Below are 18959 nucleotides of genomic sequence, written 5' to 3' on the forward strand. Positions count from 1 at the left end.
CCAGGCAGACAGAGGGACACACAGTGGAACAGAAGGGGCAGAGCACAGGATAAACAGATGGAATGCATGGGACAGACAGATGGGCACATAAATAGACATAGAGAGGAACAGGACAGACAGGCAGGGGCATGGACAGCTGTATGAGCATATAGGGGGCAAAAGAGTACATTGAGGGACAGAAGGACAGACAAGAGGGATATGGACAAACAGGTGGGACACAAAGATGGACAGATGGACAGCTATATGGAGTACATGGACAGATAGACTGGTATAGAGAGAGATACAGAGATGAGATCTGAAGATGGACAGCATACAGTTGGGCACACAGAGGGATGAAAGGAATTTATGAATGGTCAGCAAGACGGACAAACAGGGAACAGGGAGGAAAAGATGGAGTGCAGGGGCAGACAGAATAAGAGAGTGGTGGGTTACATGGATGAACAGACAGATGGAAATATTGAGACAGCCAGGGCACAAGGATGGACAGAGAGGGCACACCGATACAAAAGGACCAACAGAGGGAATCGGCATTCAGTTGGGAGGACAGGGTACAGTAAGGAACAGATCGGGCAAATAAATGAACAGCTCAACAGACAGTCTAAGGATGGACTGACAGACAGATGAAGGGGCTCACTTGCAGGTGCGCTCACGGCCTCCAGCCAGGCAGTCAAAGTTGTCATAGAGGCAAGCAGGGGAGCTGCAGGCAGGATCACAGCGGCTGTTGTTGAAGAGGCGCCAGCACTGCAGCGCCTCACACTGCCGCCAGGGGTCGCCCACGCTCAGCGAGCAGTCACCGCCATCCCAGCCGCAGTCACGGCTGTTGCATTCGCGGTCGCAGCGCTTGTCCCCGCTCTTGGCCTCGCAGGCAGCACTCGGGCACAGTGCCTCCTCGGGGATCTCGGGGGCCGCCACCAGCACCTCGCAACGGGGCCCGGCCCAGCCTGGCGCGCACGCGCAGCGGAAGAAGGGCGCGGACTGTTCCGGGCTGCAAGAGCTCCCGTGGAGGCAAGGGGAGACGACGCAGCTGGTGTTGGTGGCCCCCGGCAGTGACTCCTGGAAGCCCCGGCAGGCGGGCCTCGACATCCCCGGGGGGCAGATGCAGCGCGGCCCACGGACGGTCTGCTGGCACGGGACGCCCACCGGACACTGCAGTTCCCAGCAGGAGCGCGCCACTCGCTCACAACGCAGGCCCCAGAATGGCTGGGGGTGAGGTGGGGGAAGAGAAAAAAAAGTACAGTGGTAGGGGGTTGGGGAAAGGGAGAGAGAGGGGAGATTAGGGGTCAGAACTTGGGAACCCTTGAGTCTCCCTCTCCCCGGGTCCTACCAAACCTCTCTCCCTTCCACTGGAATCCCCACCTTGCACATAAGCCTTTCCTTCCCCAGGAAGCCAGGCCTCCAAATCCCAGCCTCACACCCTCTTCCAGCGTCCAGGTAATGTCAACATTTCCTAGAAGCCCCCTTTCCTTCCACCTCTTATCCCCTAAAGCCACACCTTCCCACCAGGCCTCAGTCCCACTCCTCTCCCAGATACCCTGATGTGACCAGCCACCTCAACTTACTGAGACACAGTGGCAGGTGAAGGTCATTGCACCCCCAGGGCCTGGGCCAGGGCGGCACTGGCCTCCATGCTGGCATGGCTGGGACTCGCAGGGAGACAAGACAGTTTGACAGCGGGAACCTGGGCAAGCAGGAGCCAGCGATCAGCCACAATGGGGGAACACCGACAGGATCCCAGGCCACGCCCCTTGCCCATGCTTACCTGTGAAACCTGCTTGGCAAAGGCAGTGGAAGCCACCACCTGGGTCCTGCAGGCAATCTCGGGTGTGTGCTGCATGGCAGGCACCCGGATGACACTCATTGATGTCTGCCTCGCAGCGCAGGCCAGTGTATCCTGGGGGGCAGGTACAGTGAAAGCCACCCACTAGGTCCACACATGTACCATTGTGCAAGCACTGGGAGCCTGGGTCCAGTGGTGGGCCTGGGCCACAGTCATCCTCATTAATCTCACAGAGCACACCTGGGGGAAGAATAGGGGGTATCAGGAGTGGACAGAGGCTCAGCCTCCCAGCCTGTTGCCCAACCCTGGCCCTGGCATACCCAGTGTCCCAGGGGGACAGGAGCAGAGATATCGGGCCACTAGGTCAATGCAGAAGCCTCCATTCTGGCAGGGCTCGGAGGCACACTCATCCACGTCAACCTCACAGTTGTCACCAGTGTAGCCAGCCCGACACTGTGGTGGAGGTGAGACAGGGACCCACTCAGCTCCAAAGAACACAGATACTCCCCTTGAAGACACAGAAAATCCCACTACAAAAGGACACAGTCATCTGATACACAGACACATGCCCAGTGTGTAGAAAACACACACCCAGACACAGAAGAACACCCAAACACAAAGGCCTCAGTCACACTCAATGCAGATAAACGCACACATACAAACACACAGGAGAAGCACCCAGATATCCAAGACATATTACCAGAGATGCATACTCAAGACACATGCATTCATGCCCAGAGACACCATGCCCAGAGACACAGAGATATGTCCAGGAATCAACCAAAGACAGACACACACCCAGACAGAAAGAGCACCCCCAGATCTACCCAGATTGACACCCACAAAGAAATGCTTAGTCAAGCCCTGGCTGCTGTGGCTCAGTGGATTGAGCGTTGGCCTGCGAACTAAGTGTCGCTGGTTCAATTCCCAGTCAGGGCACATGACTAGGTTGCACCTCAGGTCCCCAGCTGGGGGCGCGAGTGAGAGGCAACTACACAGTGATGTTTCTCTCCCTCTTTCTCCTTTCCCCTCTCTCTAAAAATAAATAAATAAACAAACAAATAATTTTTTTTTTAAAAGAAAGAAATGCTTAGTCACAAAAGTAAAAACCCAGACATGGCCAGAGAGACACATCCACACCAGGCTACAACACACAGAAATGTGTGCCCAGACACACCTAGTTCCCCACCACTGGGCGCCCCTTACCTCGCACACATAACCCCCCATGTAGCCTCGGCAAGTGCCCCCATGCTGACAGGTCTGGGCCAAGCAGGGGTCCACCTCCTGCTCACAGTGGCTGCCTGTGCGGCCCTCTGGACACACACAGTAGTAGGAGCTCTCCTTGTCCACACACTGACCACCAGCCTGACACAGCTGCTCCAGCCGCACCCCTGCACAGAGAGGGGCATCAGGCAAACAGTTCCTCCTCCCTGCCCTCAACACACACAGCACCACCCAACATCCTGCTACCACCAGTCACCAGGTCCCACCACACTCCATCAGGCTGTCACATAGCTCTCTAAACCGCATAGTCCTAGTCCCTGACACACACGCATTCTGCTCACGCCAGCTCAGTCACACACACTATTTCAGACATCATCCCAGTTGTCGGGCGGCTGTCATACAGTCACACATCCACACACACTTAGCCACACACCTCATCACACCCACATGCTCTATCCCACCCTCATTGGGCTCACTCTGGCAGGAAGTATACTCGTATGCACACACACCCTCCCGAGCTGCACACACATCAGCAACACGCTCCCACTCACCGATCTGAGCTGCGGCCTCTCTGCAGGGCAGGTTTCGGTTGTCACAGAAGCTGCCACTCCACCCCGGAGGACAAAGGCAGTAGAAAGAGGCTCCTGTCCGGGCACAGCGACCCCCGTTCTGACAGGGCTCAAGGCTACACCAGTCTACCAGTGTCTGGAGGGGAAGGCCAAAGCCTCAGTGCTCGGGGACGCCCAGAAATCGCTTCCCAGGTTCTCCCCCAGGGTCCCAGCCAGGGCCTTCACCACAACCTCCATGCTAAGCCCTCCCCAGGACCCAGGGAGGCTTCTCCCCCGTTGTAACCAGCAGACCCCTCCCCTAGAACACCCCTCCAGACTCCTCCCCCTAAACCCACCCCCGGTGACCCCACCCACCTGACACTGAGTGCCAGTGAAGCCCTCAGGACAGGCACAGCTGAAGCCAGGGTAGGTGGCAGTGCAGATCCCCCCATGGAGACAGGGCCGGGAGAGGCAGGGGTCAGCCTCGTGCTGGCAGTGTGCTCCAGTGTAGCCAGGAAGGCACAGGCAGCTGAACGAGTTCACGCTGTCCAAGCAGGTCCCACCATTGAAGCAGGAGCTGAAGGGAAAGTCAATGTGGGTCAGGTCCTGCCCCCTCACAGGCCCCCCCCTCCATTCCTCCATCCCTGCCAGGGTCTGGCGTTTAGAGGGCTTACTTTCTGATCCCTGCCCCCCACCAACCGCCAGGAGAGGCTGCGGCCCTGTCCTGTCCTTTAGCCCCAATTTACCAGGTACTTCAGTACAAAAGTGGGAACCATGTGGAGGTGCCACTGAGGCTTGGCCTCACCCCCTTAGGGACCAGCGCCAACCCTGCCCCTTCCCACACAGTGGAGTCCTAAGGTGGGTGCTAAGCTGAGGAGCCACTCTTCTTATCCCCACTCCTTCTCAAGTCCCGTGCCCCACCCACTGCCAGGGCCCCTGAGCTCCCAGTAGAGGGTCCATCCACCTGGGGCTGCAGTCAGGTAGGTCCTCCTCACAGTGGAAGCCACCATAACCTGGGGGGCAGGTACAGGTGAAGGAGGCCACATGGTCGGTGCAGGTCCCCTGGCCGCAGGGGCTGCTCAGACATTCATCCACATCTCGGGCACAGTGGGGGCCGGCAAAGCCTGGGAGGCAGGAGCAGGAAAAGGAGCCCACACCATCCTCACAGGAGCCACCATTCAGGCAGGGGTCTGTGGTCAGAAGGGGATGAGGTCTGGTCACTCGCCTAGCCTCCATCAACCTTTACTAACCCTGGCAGGCCTTGCTGTTGGGAACCTGGGAGTAAACCAGGCTTAACTGAGAAGGGCACATTTGATCAGAGGGCTCAAACTGTCCCCTCTGTTGCCTCATCCCCTCCCTTATCTGGAAATCTCACCTATATGGAAGGGGAAGAGGTGGGCAGAACCAAAGGTCCCTTTTGAGTTACCAAGCACATAGCAGTGTCTGCTTAATTCCTTGACTCAGCACAGGAGGCCTCCTCCAGACCTGTGCTGGCCAGTACACTGGCCACTGGCCACATGTGGCTACTGAGTCCTTGACATATGGCCAGTCCAAGTTGAGATGTGTTGGAAGTGTAAAATACACACCAGGTTTTGGATTCTGAAGACTTAGTATGAAAAAAAAAGAATGTAAAATATCTCAATAATTTTATATCGATTACATGTTGAAAAGATAACTTTTATATATTAGGTTAGATAAAACATTGTTAAATATCTTTTTTTTTTTTTTTTACTTTTTAAAATGTGAGTACTAGAACAATGTTATTGCATATGTGGCTTTGTTATTTGTCTGTTGAACAGCACTCCTGGAGAAATTGCTAAGGGCCTATTATCTCATACTTGACACACAATTTCAACTTGCTTGCCCCCAGAGACAGTATGCAGGCTTCTGAGTCAGACAGACCTGTGTTCTGGTCCCAGCTCATCCCTTACCTGCTATGTGACCTCAGTCAAGTCACTTAACATCTCTTGGTCTCAGTTCCATGAATAAAATGGGGAAAATAAGAGAACTATGAAGATGAAATTAAAGCACAGTGCCCAGCACAGTACAGGCTTCATGAACATGTTTCCTAGGGCAGCACCCCCCAAAAGTTCCCCTGAACTCACTGGGGTCACAGTCATCGATGTCATGGTCACAGGAAGAGCCACTGTACCCTCCATAACAGGTACAGCTAAAACTCCCCGCCAGATTGGTGCAGGTACCATGGGGGCCGCAGGGTGAGGGGCCAGCACACTCGTCTACATCCTGCTGACACTGAGGCCCTGGGGGTGGGAAATAAGGTGATATCTAGGGTTAAAGGGCACAGAGTAGTGTCTAAGGGTACCTGTCACTCATGAAGAACCTGAAGGCTGAGGTAGGTAAATACAAGAACAGGCGGCACTACAGGGGAGGGGGGTGGGCAGGGTGGGCAGAGGTGGAAGTGGATATAAGGGAGATAAATGGCAATGGGGAAAAAAAGAAAATAAAAAATAAACTATTAAAAAAATAAAAAAACAAGCAATGCTGTCATTTGCCTCCGGGCATTTTGTAGATGCTGTTCTAGAACTGCCTTCTTGCTTCAGTGGGTAGTGGATGTATTCTCTGAGTTTTGTCCTCCAGGAAGCTGTCCCCAAACCCAGCCTGAAACCCAGTTTCCCCAGCCACCTATCCCTTCCTCTTCTCTAGAAATGACCACAGGGGCTGTGAGTGTCTGTGTCCAGCTCTGTCCCTTCCCAGAAGGAAGCTCCCTGAATAGACAGGGCCACGGGTGAGTCCCCCTCTGGGTCCCCAGGGAGAAGAGGTGAAGGAGAGGAGGAAGAGGAAGCAGCTCACATACCTTGCCAGCCAAGGGTGCAGGTACAGACAGCCAGATGGCCAGGAGCAGACTCACAGTGGCCCCCGTGCTCGCAGGGGTTTGGGATGCAGGGGTTCAGCAGCTCACACTGGCGGCCTGTGGGGGGCAGGCAGAATGAAGTAGCCTTGGAAGATCCCTTGTTTCCATCTCCCCCCAGGGTCCCCACCTCCCAAGCTGCAAGGGGGAAAGAGGAAAAAACAAGTGCAAACATAGAGGAGGAAGAGAGTGGAGGAGAGGGAAGCAAGAAGGAAGAGGGAGACAGGGGGCCTGGAGAGGAAAGGTAGAGGTACATACCCTGGAAACCAGGGGGACAGGTACAGTGGAAGGCCATTCCATAGCTGGTGCAGGTGCCACCAGTCCCACAGGGCTGAGACTCACAGGCATCTCGAGTGAGACTCTGGTTGCATTGGGGGCCACTCCAGCCAGGATCACACGCACAGCGGAACCTGAAGGGGGTGGCAGTCAGCGCCAGCAAGTGGGCAGGGAAAGAAGGGACAAAGGGGTTGGTCAGGAAATGGGAAGAGGTCTCACCCTCCAGGTGCATCATGGCAGATACCGTGACTGCAGGGTTCTTGGGCACAGGGGTGGCTTGGGGGGAGGCAGAGTGGGGGCAGGGAGCCAGGTGGGCAGAGGCAACGGAAGCCGTCTTTCCCATCCACACAGGAGCCTCCCTCGCCGCATGGGCTGGACGCACACTCGTTGATCTCCACGTTGCAAAGTGGCCCTGGGGAGCACACAGGCAATCTCATCCCAGGACAAGGACAGCTGAGCCAGCAGGGAGGGACAACCTAACCCCATTTAGCACAGTCATGTTCTTGAGCAAGGACACTCTCATTCTCATAACGCATCGGCTCTTGTGCAAATTAGGACAGCCACCTCCTCAAGCCAGGACTGCCTTGTCCTGGATCATCCTCATCCCCAAACTCACATGAAGTCATTTTCATTTTCACCAAGAATTACCTTGGCCCCACTCAGAAATGACCCCAGCTCATCGGAACACCCTCATCTACTTTCCAGGATAAACTTGAGCCAATAAGGGGACAGCCTCGTGCCAATAAGAGAGAGCACAAAGCATGGACAATCCTGTTGAATGAGCGAGTGTAAAGAGAGGAGGGAAACCCAGCCAAGATGGGTGATTTCACCCTCACCCTCTAAAGACCCCCTTTCCATGGCAGCCGCTCGCCCACCTGTGAAGCCAGGCTGGCAGACACAGTCATAGCGACTGATACCGTCCCGGCAGATTCCAAAGGTGCAGGGGTTGCTGGCACAATCATCGATGTTCACCTCGCAGTTCACACCTGTAGGAGAACAAGACGAGTAAGTCACCGCTGTGCCCACCAGGGGCCCCGTCCCATCCCCAAACTCTTTGAACCCCTCCAGCTGTACTGTTCCTGCCCCAGCCCAGCCCTTGGTCCTACCTGTGGTGCCAGGAGGGCAGCGGCAGAGGTACTTGTCCACCAGGTCTAGGCATTTGCCCCCGTGGCGGCAGGGCTGGCTCCGGCACTCGTCCACCTGGCTCTCACAGCGCGTGCCTGTGTAGCCCGGGGCACAGGCACAGGAGAAGCTGGCGATGCCATCCACGCAGCGCCCGTGGTGGCACGGGTCAGGAGAGCAGTCATCCACGTTGAGCTCACACAGTGTGCCCTCAAAGCCTGCAAGGCCGGAGAGTCAGGCTCCGCCTCCTTGCCGAGGTCCTGCTCACAGCTATGGCCTCCAACCCGTCCTAGCACAGTTCTACCTCGGGCCCTGCCCACCCAGCCAGCAGAAGGCGCGCTCAATTCAGGCCGCATCTCTCCTCGGCCTCCACGCCACCAAGCTACAGGCTGCAAAATTCACACCTGGCCACTTCTCTTCCACAGTTAAATCCTACCACTAGCCGTGATCCCGCCTCCAATTCTGACACTGTCAGCCCTGTTCTGCCTCTCCCTCAACTGTAAAAGGAGGCACCTGGTAAGTGCCTTGGGCTAATGTTGGACAAGCCCCACCCAGTTACAGACGCCCATTATTCTGCCAGAAACTTTGACCCCATCCCTAGCTTTACCACGGCTTAAATTCCAAATTGGCTCTGTCCCCTGGCTGTCATTGGCCTTGAATTGATGGAGCCCTGCCCCCAAGCTTTCTCCCAGGCTGTTATGGGCCATCTGCCCCACTAGCCACGCCTCCAAATTCCTGTTGGCCTCACCCTCTGAGCAGCGGCACTCGTAGCCGTCGGGTTGGTCCACGCACTTGGCTCCATTGCTGCACGGTGTACTGGCACACTCATCCACATCTAGCTGACACAAGGCCCCACTGAAGCCTGGGGTGGAGAGTGGGGTGAACTGAAGCCCAGGCAGGGTCGGAGCAGTCACCCCTTGCCAGCCCTCAGTCACCCCTTGCCAGCCCTGCCTGCCTTGGTTGGATGGGAAGCCCATTTACTTAGTTTTAAATTTCAATGTTTTTCATAACGTGGTTTCTATTATAATAGTTTTCGGCTAACATGGTCTCACAGGCTCCCATCCCGGACATTTTGCCCCTGCAGGGACCTGTCTTTTTCATGCTCCTTAGCCCAAGGTCCTCACCGGAGGGGCAGGTACAGCTGAAGCCATTAACTCTGTCCTTGCAGACGCCGCCGTTAACACAAGGGCTGCTCTGACACTCATCCATGTCCACCTCACAATAGGTGCCTGTGAAACCTAGGGGTGGGGGGCAAGGGAGGGTAATTAGGGTCATGGGGGCTTCCCTCTGGCTTGAAGGGAGAGCAGGGGCAACATACAGTTCCCCTGAGCCTTGGCCTTGCCCCCAGCTCAACCCTAGATTCAATTTTGTCCTCAGGCTGAACCCTCACTGAGCTGTCATCCCAACTAGTCCAAGGCTTTAGAGACTCCATATGGACTTGCCTCCTTCAGACCCCTTCTCCCCTCTCCAGTCCACAGACTTGCCCTGTCCCCAGCTGCCAGCTCCAGGACCCACCATAGTTTTGTCCCCACCGCAGCGAGACTGTCTGCAGGCTCCACCTAAGCCTCACTCCAGCCCCTGCCTCCAAATTGTCCACACTCCGCAGTGGGTCCTATGGTCTTGACTCCACTCTCAGCCTGAGGTTCTACTGACTCCATTGACCCCACCCCCAGCCTCTCACAGGTTTCTGCTCTGGCCCCACTTCCACCTCATCCCAGGCTTCACTATCTCAGAGTCCCATTCAGACCTCAGTTCCACCCCTGTTCCCCTCCTGCAGGCTTCTTTCACCCCACACCACGCACCTCCCATGCAGATGCAGGTGAACTGGCCTATGCGGTCAAGGCACGTGGCATGATTGCGGCAGGGCCCTGACAGGCACTCATTGATGTCGGTCTCACAGCGCGGGCCAGTGTAGCCTCGGCCACACTGGCACAGGAATGAGCCTTGTGTGTTCACACATCTGCCCAGGTGCTCACATGGGTTGGCACCTGCAGGAATAGGCCCATGTGGGTATGGGTGGCTGAGGAGCAACCTAACCCCTCCTTCCAACTCAGACAATGCCCCCCTCACCAATGGAGCACTCATCTACATCCTGGTCACAGGCACCACCAGTGAAGCCTGGTGGGCAGGTGCAGATGGCCCGGCCATTCACCGGATTTGTGTCACAGATCGCATCCTCATGACAGGGATTGCTGACACAGGCATCATCCAGATGACACAGGAGCCCTGGAAAGGGATGGGCAGAGGTCAAGGACAGACCCTCCGGCTCTGTCCCAAGTCATTCAGCCCCACATAGTGTTTTGTGTTTTCTTTTTATTAACCTGTAATGTATTTAGTAGCTATTTTTTCCTAATTGTTTATTATGAACAATTTCAAACATACAGAGAAGTTGATTTATATACACACCACCTATTTTCAGCTATTGTATGATTTATCTTTTTTTTTCTGAATTATTTGAAAATGAGTTGGAAACATTCACATGCTGTTTTAAAAATCTGTTGATTTTCCTGATTATAAAAGGGTCCTACCTCAAGCCTTTGCTTCTGCAGAATCTTCTGGCTAATATGCCTTTCCCTCCATTTTTAAGTTCCCCTTCCAAACACCTTCTCTGACATTTGCCACTTCCAATGTTCCCCTCTTTTTCTTGCTCACGGTATAACTCCATTCCCATGGCCTTTGTCCCAGACTGTACATCACCCCCTCCCAGGCCTCTCCCAGGCTTACACTTCATCCCAAATATGGCCTCCAGCATAATCATTCTAACACTCTAGTCAGATGCCATTCTTTTCCCTACTCAAGAACCATCAATGGCTCCCTCGCTGCCTTCAGGGGAAACAGCCACTCACCAGTCTTGCCCATGGGACAGGCACAGTAGAAGGAGGCTACACGGTCATGGCAGGTGGCCCCATGGAAGCACACGGCCATGGCACAATCATCAATATTCTGACTACAGCTTTCACCAGTCCAGCCATTGACGCACACACAGCTGTGGCCACCCAGTGTGTTAAAGCAGGTACCACCATTGTGGCAAGCGTTGGGCTGCAGCTGACACTCGTCCACATCCTCCGTGCAGAATTGGCCTGTAGCACACAGATGCACCAGTCCAGCCACCCAGACTGTGCATCGCCACCCAAAGTCTGCCACCCAGCTCCTTCCAGCCCTAGTGCCCACCTGTCCACTCTGGAGGGCACTGGCAGTTGTAGGTATTGACACCATCCACACATGTTCCCCCATTTAGACATCGGTTCCCTGGACAGTCGTCCACATTCACTTCACAGTTCTGGCCCTCAAACCCTAGCAAGGGAGGCAGAGGCAAATATTGTCACTGCTAGGCTGGCCTACTGTTTCCCCACCTCAGCTGCCTCCCCCAGAATAGCTTCCTCACCAGGAAGGCAGGCACAATCATAGGTGACATCACCATTCTGTCTACAGGTGCCCCCGTTGCGGCAGGGTGAGGGAGCACAGGGCACTGCAGGGTTCTCACACAGTGGCCCCATGTAGCCAGCTGGGCACTGGCAGTGGAAGGAGCCAGGTGTGTTGAAGCAGGTGCCACCGTGACGGCAGGGCCCACCCGCCCGGCACTCATCCACATCACTTCGACAGCTGCGACCCTGGTAGCCAGGTGGGCAGGAGCAAATGTAGCGGCCATCGGACCCCACTGAGCAGCGGGCCCCATGGGCACAGGGGCTGCTGAGGCAGGGGTCTGGCAAGGAGCAGTCAGGGCCTAGAGGGACCAGGAGAGTGAGTTAGGTGGACCACACCCTTGCCTACCTTGGGGTCCCCTCCAGATCCTTCCTTACCTCGAAACCCACGGGGACAGCGGCAGTAGAACTGGGCAGTACCTGCTACCACCGAGCTCTGGCAGACACCACGACCAGCACAGGGGCCTGAGTGGCAGGGATCCTCCAGCTGGCACCGCTCACCCACCCAACCTGGTGGGCACCTGCAGGCAGAGATAGCTCAGTGGGAGCAGGAGATACACAGAGACACCCACAAGAGATGCAAGAAATACACAGGCAAACGGAGCAATAAACACACACACTCATTCATTCATGCCACAAATATTCACTAAGCACCTACTATGTTCTTAGCGATAGGAACACAGCAGTAAACACAATAAAAGTGGTCCCACCCTCTTGATGCTCACAGCTAGATTGGGCAAAGAGAACATAAACAAATCGTAAATTAGTATACCATGTGCTAGCAGAGGGTGGTGAGGGCCATGCTGGCCACGAAGAGTGCCCTAGAAAATAAATGTCCATGTCCTAGAACCTGTGACTGTGACCTTATTTGGAAAAAGAGTCTTTGCAGATGTAACTAAGTGACAGATATCAAGATGAAATCATTCTGGATTTTCCAGGTGGGCCCTAAATTCAATGATAATATCCTTTTAAGAGAAAGGCAGAGAGGGATTTGGGAGAAAGGAGAAGGCCATGCAGAGGCAGAGATTGGAGTGTTGCACCCACAAGCCAAGGAAAGCCTGGAACTACTAGAGGATGAACGAGGGAAGGAGGTCTCTCCCCTAAAGCCAACGGAGAATGCGTGGCTGCCCACACCTTGATTTCAGACTTCTGGCCTCCAGAATTGTGAGAGTAAATTTCTATTGTTTTAAACCACCCAGTTTTGTGTAACGTGTTACAGCAGCCACAAGAAATGGAAACTAAGACACACTAGGACAGATAGAGTGATGGGAGAAGGGGTGGCAAATATATTTTCAGACTGAAGGAAGTGGGGGGGGGGCATAGGGCTCTGTGGGGAAGAGTGCTCCAGGTAGAGGGAACAGCAACTGCAAAGTCTCAGACTCCAGAAGACAACCACCCAGGCACACACAGACCCAGGAACATACATATACAAATACACACACAGGGACACATACCAGCTCCACATACTGGCCTGGCAAATACTCAGGAACCAACCCACAAGCTGGGTCACAGATAGGGGCAACTTTCACCTGGACAGACAGAAGGACCTCACAAACCCTCTACTCCTTTTCTGAGAACACATGCCCCTTCTTTCCACTGTTGGAGGTAAGTCAACACTAATACTGATGCCGTTTGTGGGGTGAGGTCCTTCAGCCGGCAGGCCCCTCCTCAAATCCACCAAAGCCAGCTGGATGGAGTGTGAGGCAAATATGAAAACTGGGAGGGGGTGGTTTTAAGACTAGAAATCTCCTACGCGGTCAAAGGTAGGGGCCTGGAGAGGCAAGAGAGTCCAGACACCACCCCTGACTCTGCTCATTCCTCCCGCTGGTCTCTGTGGCTTGTCCCAGTCGCTTGGGCTAAACTCAAACAACTGACTCAGTCCTTAGCGTCACTCACAAGATCCTCCCACACTGGCCCCCAGCGAAACAGGTCGAGGCATGGCCGGGCAGGGGTGCAGATGGTATCCTGAGGGAAAGACCCTACTTCCAGCCCTCTCCCCAAAGATCCACAGGGCAAGAACAGCCACCACTACTGCGCGCCAGGAGGGGGCGCGCTGCAGGGTAGCCCTGAACTGCGGGTCCCAACACAAGACAGGGCGCGGCCGCGAGGCCCCGCGGCCGGCTCTCGGAGCCCCCGGGAGGTTCCCACGCTCTGTGCCCCGCGCCCCTGCCGACCGGTCGGGCCGGTTCCAGCCTCCGCCCTCGCCCCGCCCCACGGCCTGAGTTTCGGGGGAGACCAACGGAAGGAAAAGCTGACTTGCGGGGGGCGGGGAGGCCGGGACTGGGAGATAGAGACAAGGGCTAGGAAACCTACTTTGGGGAGAACACTTGGGGATCCATGAGGGAGGTGACAAATTGGGGCGTCCCTAAAGGACATGAATATTTGGGATCTTTGAAGGAGATTGGGGGGTACGTGAGGACTGATTCCCACAGCCCAGCTCTTCGGACTGAGTCCGCTCCACTCCGCGTGATCCAGGCTCCGGGAGGCCACGCACGCCGGTGATTCACCTGTCGAGGGGCAGGGAAGCCGCCGGCGCATTCACCTGTTGGCAGAATTCCAGGCGCGGAGCTCTACTGCGCGGGCGCCCGGCCCAGCGGCTCCGCCTTCCTGGTGAGTGGCTCCAGGTCAGGTCGCACTTTTCCCCACTTCCACCATTGCAGATTCCCCACCCAAGGAGACCGTTCGACCAGGATAAGCATCCCACCCAGGTGAGCCCGAGTGGGTCTCCACTCAAAGTACGGGTATAATTTCAAAGGGGCTCTCCTGGGTCTAAAGTCACATGTTGTGAATAAATGAATAAATCAATTAATTAATGGCCACTGAGTGCAATGCTATTACAAATGATTATTATAAAAGGAACCAAGCACTTCCCCATAATCTTGAGAGGTTCCCCCATGTCACCCACTTCCTTGTCCCTAATGTTATTATTTATAATAATTAGCCCTATTTGGCCTTCCTCACCAAAACAGGATGGCAATGAAGGAGATAAGGAAAACCAAGGAGACAAGACCCAAGGTCAGCAGCCTTATCAACGTCAGTACCGCTGCAACTTTAATGACCGATGCAGAACCCCAGAAAACCCTAAACCACAGGATGGGAAAGAGACAAAAGCAGCGGATCTACCGGATCTACCGACTGAGAATTTGTGAGAATTCCTCGCTCTAGAAGCTGAGCAGGGCTGTGCTGAGCAAAGGCCGTCTTCCCATCTCTACCACCAACTCGTTTAGTCATCCAACAAAGGGGAATGAATATAAAATTCCAGCAAAAAGAAATGAACAAAAGATTGGAGCTGAAGCCTTAAAGCACTTGCTTGTTGCCCAGTGACCAGATAACTAGATATGTACTTTTTACCTGGTAACACTCCTTTTGGTAATGACAAACATGTTTAAAACACATACACACACACACACACAGCTAATGGTCTGGCATCATGTGGGAAGAGGACTCAGGTGGCTTATTGACTAAGTGACTTTATTTTTAAGAGAGAAAAAAGCCTGGTTTTTCTTAATACACCTATAAAGTTTTTAACTTGTTTCATACCTGGTCAAGTTGAGAGTTTTTAAGATCCTCATTGGAAATTTGTAATAAAGGTTTACTACTTTTTTTTCCCAAAAAGTTGACAAACCGCAAGCACACGTTAAGAAAGGTCTTACATAATAAAAATAATGCCTGTTTATTGAGCACTTGTTGTATGCCAAGCATTATGCTGAGTTCATCATATGAAGAATTTATTTAAACCTGCACAATCAACCTCATAAAGAAGGAACTATTGTTGCCCCATTTTGCAGATGAAAAGCTGAGGCTCAGAGAGCTCAAAGCACTTGTGCAAGGTAACCCTGAGCTCAGAACTGAAACTGAGCTCTGTCTGACTCTGCTCAGCTCTCTCCCAGTCTCTGCCCTGCTCCCCCTAGCCCTCTGTCTTCCCCAAGTTCTTGGGCTCACTCCTTCCTGGTCACAAGCCAGAGAGAAGCACCCCTATTTCACAGATGCAGGGAGGTTCAGAGAGAGGAAATGACTAACCCAAGGTCAGAAAGCAATAAAGTGGCAGAGTAAGGCTGTATTATAGGCCTCCTGAGCCCCCACCTTGAAATCTTGGTAGGGAAGGGTACAGGTGGTGTACCCACCACTGCCAAGCCACTGCTATCAGTCCCTAAAGATTTGTTGATTAAATTATAGCTACCACCATTAGGGGCTTTGCATGTGACCTCAGGCAGCTGAGAATTCTGTGAAATTGGGGGTACTGGACTAATTTCCCAGATTAGGACAGAGGCTTAAAGAGTTGACGTCCCAGCCAGTCTGCAACATGATGCAGGATCTGAACCCAGGCCAGTCGACTTTCAGAGCCCCTGCTCTTAACCCTGCTGATTCCAGGGGAATCAAGAAGTTGCCCACGCCACACACATAGGAAGTAGTAGAGGCACCCATGGTAGACACAGAGGCAGAGGGATAAGACAGACTGTCTCACCACACAGGGCCCACTAATGGCTCAGAGCCAGGCACTCACAGGCAGGCAAACTCCCGGGAGGGCAGCTTGGTGCAGCGACCTCCATTGGAACATGGGCTTCCATCCAGGCAAGGGGGAGCTGTGTGGGGGTGAATGGAGGTGGGTGGGTCAGCCAGGTGCCCAGGAAACCCAGCTCAGAGTGACAGACACCCTCCTTCCCTCTCCCAGGCAACAGCTGCATGGAGCTGGGGGTGTCTCTGCGGGTGCAGGGAGCCCCTCCATCTACGGTTCCCACGGCTCCCCACCCTGGCCCCAGCTGTTGGGCTGCAGCTGTCCCTGCCAGCTCTAGCCCTGGGAACCGCAAGGCAGGGGCGGGCAGAAAGATGTGCTGACTTGTGCCAGATGTGGGACTTGGAAACTGCCAGAATGGGGGGTGCAGAGGCAGGAAGTGAGGGTGCTGAGTGTTAAAAGGAGGTCTGGGGCTATGTGCCCAGGTCCTGGGGTAATGGAGGGGGCAGGGGCAGGGAGTTGCAGAGCCATGGCTCTCCCTTCCAGTAATGTTGGGCATCTTCTCCAGCTGTGCAGTCCTGTGTGGTAGCTCTGGGTAGAGAGACCAGGGCATGTGCCTCAGACGCAGCCAGCATTGGGTGTTGCAGGCATAGGGTGTGTGTTGAAGGGAGGAGCGCCTGGCCCCAGACATGTACTGCCCTGTCCAGCATCCCCATCCCTGAGAGCTATGTCCCTTTGGGGTGTGGCACAGTATAATGTCCTGCCAGACGGGTCTGAGGGCATAGCTGGGTGTGAGCTAGTGGAGGATTGTGTGTGCTGGCAGATGTGGGGCCACTGTGTGCATGTGTGTATCACAGAGAGAAAGAAAGATGAAAGGGGATGAAAAACAGACAAATATAAAAAAGGAAAGTAGAAGCAGGCAGACACAGAGAGGGGAGACAGAGAAGCACAGAGACAGGGAGACAAAAAGGGAGAGACAGTGAGAGACAAAAGGTGTATGAGAATGGGCTCTTATGGTATATGTTCCCTTCCTCAGGAAACAAGCACCCAGATAGGGGCCTGTGGGTGTTGTGAATTCACACTGGGAGCCACTCGACCCAGGCTGTGGGCTGTGGGAGCCACATGTGTGTATGTGATGTGCATGGGTGTGGAGATGTGTGTGCCATATGCGTGCAGGCTGGATCTGTTGTGTGTACATGTATGTGAACCATGTATTTGAGTGTGGGGCATGTGTGTATGGTTGGATGTGTGTGAGTTGGGCATGCCCTTCAATCTGTCTGTATGTGTCTGAGTGTGTGAAGGCAGTGTGCAAGGCCTTGGGCTGGTGATGCACACTTTGTGTGACCATGTGTGATTATACGTGCATGTTAATGTGTGAGCTGTGTGTGCCAGGGTGTTGTCTTGTATGAGCTAGGGGGTGTCTGTGAGTGCACTCTGCTCTGTGCACATCTGCACATCTCATCTCTCCATATGTGTGATCCAGGGCTGTGTGTGCCTGCGAGTGTGACAGGCCATATGGGTGCTTGCTGGCTGTGAGGGGGCGGCTGCTCCCGCCTGGTCCTGCCCGGTATGGGGGGAAGCCGTGGAGGGAGGAAGGGGAGCGTGGTTGGGGAAATGGGGGGATGGGCAGGGGGGGCCGGTCCCTTCTTGTACGTCCACCCCTCCCAGAACCCAGCCCCTGCCCCAGGACCCTCGGCCAGGGCTACTGGGCCCGTTTCCCTCCTCCGCTAGTCAGAACTCCCTTGGGCGGGGGGAGGGGGGGTGCCCCCACAACCCCCGCCCGGGCCTCGCTGCCCATCCTGCTTTGTCTGGCAAAGAAAGCGCGAGGCCGGCCGGGGGGAGGGGGTGTCTAGACGGCGCGGCCATTGTCCCGAGCGAGGGAGGGGAAAGCATGGAGGGGGAGGGGCGGGGGGCCCCGGCCTACAGGGGAGGGGCTCGGGCTGCGGGATCCCAGCACAGAAGCCGGAGAGGGGCACGTGGGCTCGCGCCCCCCGCCCTTCGCTCCAAGGGTGGGGACCAGGTCCAGGAGCCGCCGGATCCTGGCGGCCAGGGGAGGGAGCGGGACTGGGGTCTGGGGAAGGGGCGCAGGGCGCCGCTGCAGCTCCGGCTCCAGCCCTAGCTCCGGGTCTTGCAGCACTCCGGCCTGGGAAGTTTTCTCTGAGTTCAGAGCTCCCAGAACTTCGCGCCTCCTCCCCGCCCCCCGCCCCGCCAGGCCTGAGGGTTGTGGGTGGGTGGGGGGTGGGACTTTTGTACGAGGGGTCCCCGCCCTGGGGGCACTTGAGCTCCAATCGTGACCTTCCCAGGACTCCAGATGGGCGTGGGTTGGGAGCGAGCCCAAGATTCTGGTATCCCCCCAATTTTGGGTCCCTGATCCCTGCACCTCGAGCTTCCAGTCCCGGACTCCTGAGTCTCTTTACTCCCAGTCCTGATCGCCCCTGGGCTCCTGTGTCTTGGGCCTCTGGGGCCCTGTCCCCCCCGCCCCCCATTCTGAGTCCCTGCCCCCGGGGACTGGCACGCAGTCCCTAGCTCCTGCGCCCCGGCCCCTGCTCTGGTCCTTGGCTCCCAGGGCACCCCGCCAGCATCAGATTCCAGGATCCTTGCATTTCGCTCTCCTCCCTTCCTTTCCCCTCTAATCCGTTCCACCCTCCTGGTCCCAACCCCTCACCTGTAGCCCCGGGTCCCGCTAACAGCAGAAATAGGAGGGGCGCCCTCATGGACTGCAGCGGCGGCAGCGGCGATATCAGGACGCGACGGCGGCCCCGGGTCCCTGGCCCCATGGCGGCCGGCCGCGACCCTCCCTCCTCCCTCCTTCCCAGGGCTCCGGGCGCGTCCCGGGCCAGTCTCCCCGCCGCCAACTTCGCCGAAGTGAGGCTGCCGGGCCGCCCCGCCCCCAGTGCCGGCGGTTCGCCCCGCCCCGGGGCTGGCCCTGCGCTCCCTGCCCCCGGCCCGGCCTCCCAGGGTCCCTGCCCACTCTCCACCCACCTACACAGCCTGGGACCTGCGGACCCTCAGAAACGCAGGCCGGCCACGCAGGGAGATCCGGGACCAACTAACCCGCAGTGGCAGGCACACCCAGCCTGGTGATGACCCCTGCTCCCTACACATCCAGAGCCAAAGACACACACAGGGCCAGGACACACACAGACCCCCCAGAACCCCAAAACTGAGACCAGGCACATCCTGAGAGGCTCAGGAACACACAGCCTCCATGCACAAATGCAGACACATACACAGAGCTTCACTGGGACTAAAAATATGAAGCACCAGG

General features: G+C 55.7%; 1 protein-coding gene across 1 annotated transcript in view; it reads right to left on the bottom strand.

Moving 5' to 3' along the window:
* NOTCH3 (notch receptor 3) overlaps window positions 1-18537 on the bottom strand; it is a 30673-nt gene extending 12136 nt beyond the window's left edge. Inside the window, exons 1-24 of the mRNA XM_090289808.1 lie at window positions 18357-18537; window positions 15743-15821; window positions 11617-11759; window positions 11202-11540; window positions 10988-11110; window positions 10663-10896; window positions 9887-10042; window positions 9619-9804; window positions 8941-9054; window positions 8565-8678; window positions 7801-8034; window positions 7570-7680; window positions 6914-7106; window positions 6677-6828; window positions 6365-6478; window positions 5655-5810; window positions 4514-4739; window positions 3925-4126; window positions 3553-3706; window positions 2984-3168; window positions 2098-2230; window positions 1760-2017; window positions 1560-1678; window positions 635-1200 (exon numbers count right to left, since the gene is read on the bottom strand). Of these exons, the coding sequence (XP_090145934.1) occupies window positions 635-1200; window positions 1560-1678; window positions 1760-2017; window positions 2098-2230; window positions 2984-3168; window positions 3553-3706; window positions 3925-4126; window positions 4514-4739; window positions 5655-5810; window positions 6365-6478; window positions 6677-6828; window positions 6914-7106; window positions 7570-7680; window positions 7801-8034; window positions 8565-8678; window positions 8941-9054; window positions 9619-9804; window positions 9887-10042; window positions 10663-10896; window positions 10988-11110; window positions 11202-11540; window positions 11617-11759; window positions 15743-15821; window positions 18357-18468 (4403 nt within the window). The 5' untranslated portion in view covers window positions 18469-18537. The remainder of the gene's footprint in view (window positions 1-634; window positions 1201-1559; window positions 1679-1759; window positions 2018-2097; window positions 2231-2983; window positions 3169-3552; window positions 3707-3924; window positions 4127-4513; window positions 4740-5654; window positions 5811-6364; window positions 6479-6676; window positions 6829-6913; window positions 7107-7569; window positions 7681-7800; window positions 8035-8564; window positions 8679-8940; window positions 9055-9618; window positions 9805-9886; window positions 10043-10662; window positions 10897-10987; window positions 11111-11201; window positions 11541-11616; window positions 11760-15742; window positions 15822-18356) is intronic.
* Window positions 18538-18959: the final 422 nt, after the last annotated feature.

The sequence above is a fragment of the Furipterus horrens genome, unplaced genomic scaffold (assembly GCF_987537825.1).
Source record: "Furipterus horrens unplaced genomic scaffold, mFurHor1.1.pri manual_scaffold_10, whole genome shotgun sequence".
Lineage (NCBI taxonomy): Eukaryota > Metazoa > Chordata > Mammalia > Chiroptera > Furipteridae > Furipterus > Furipterus horrens.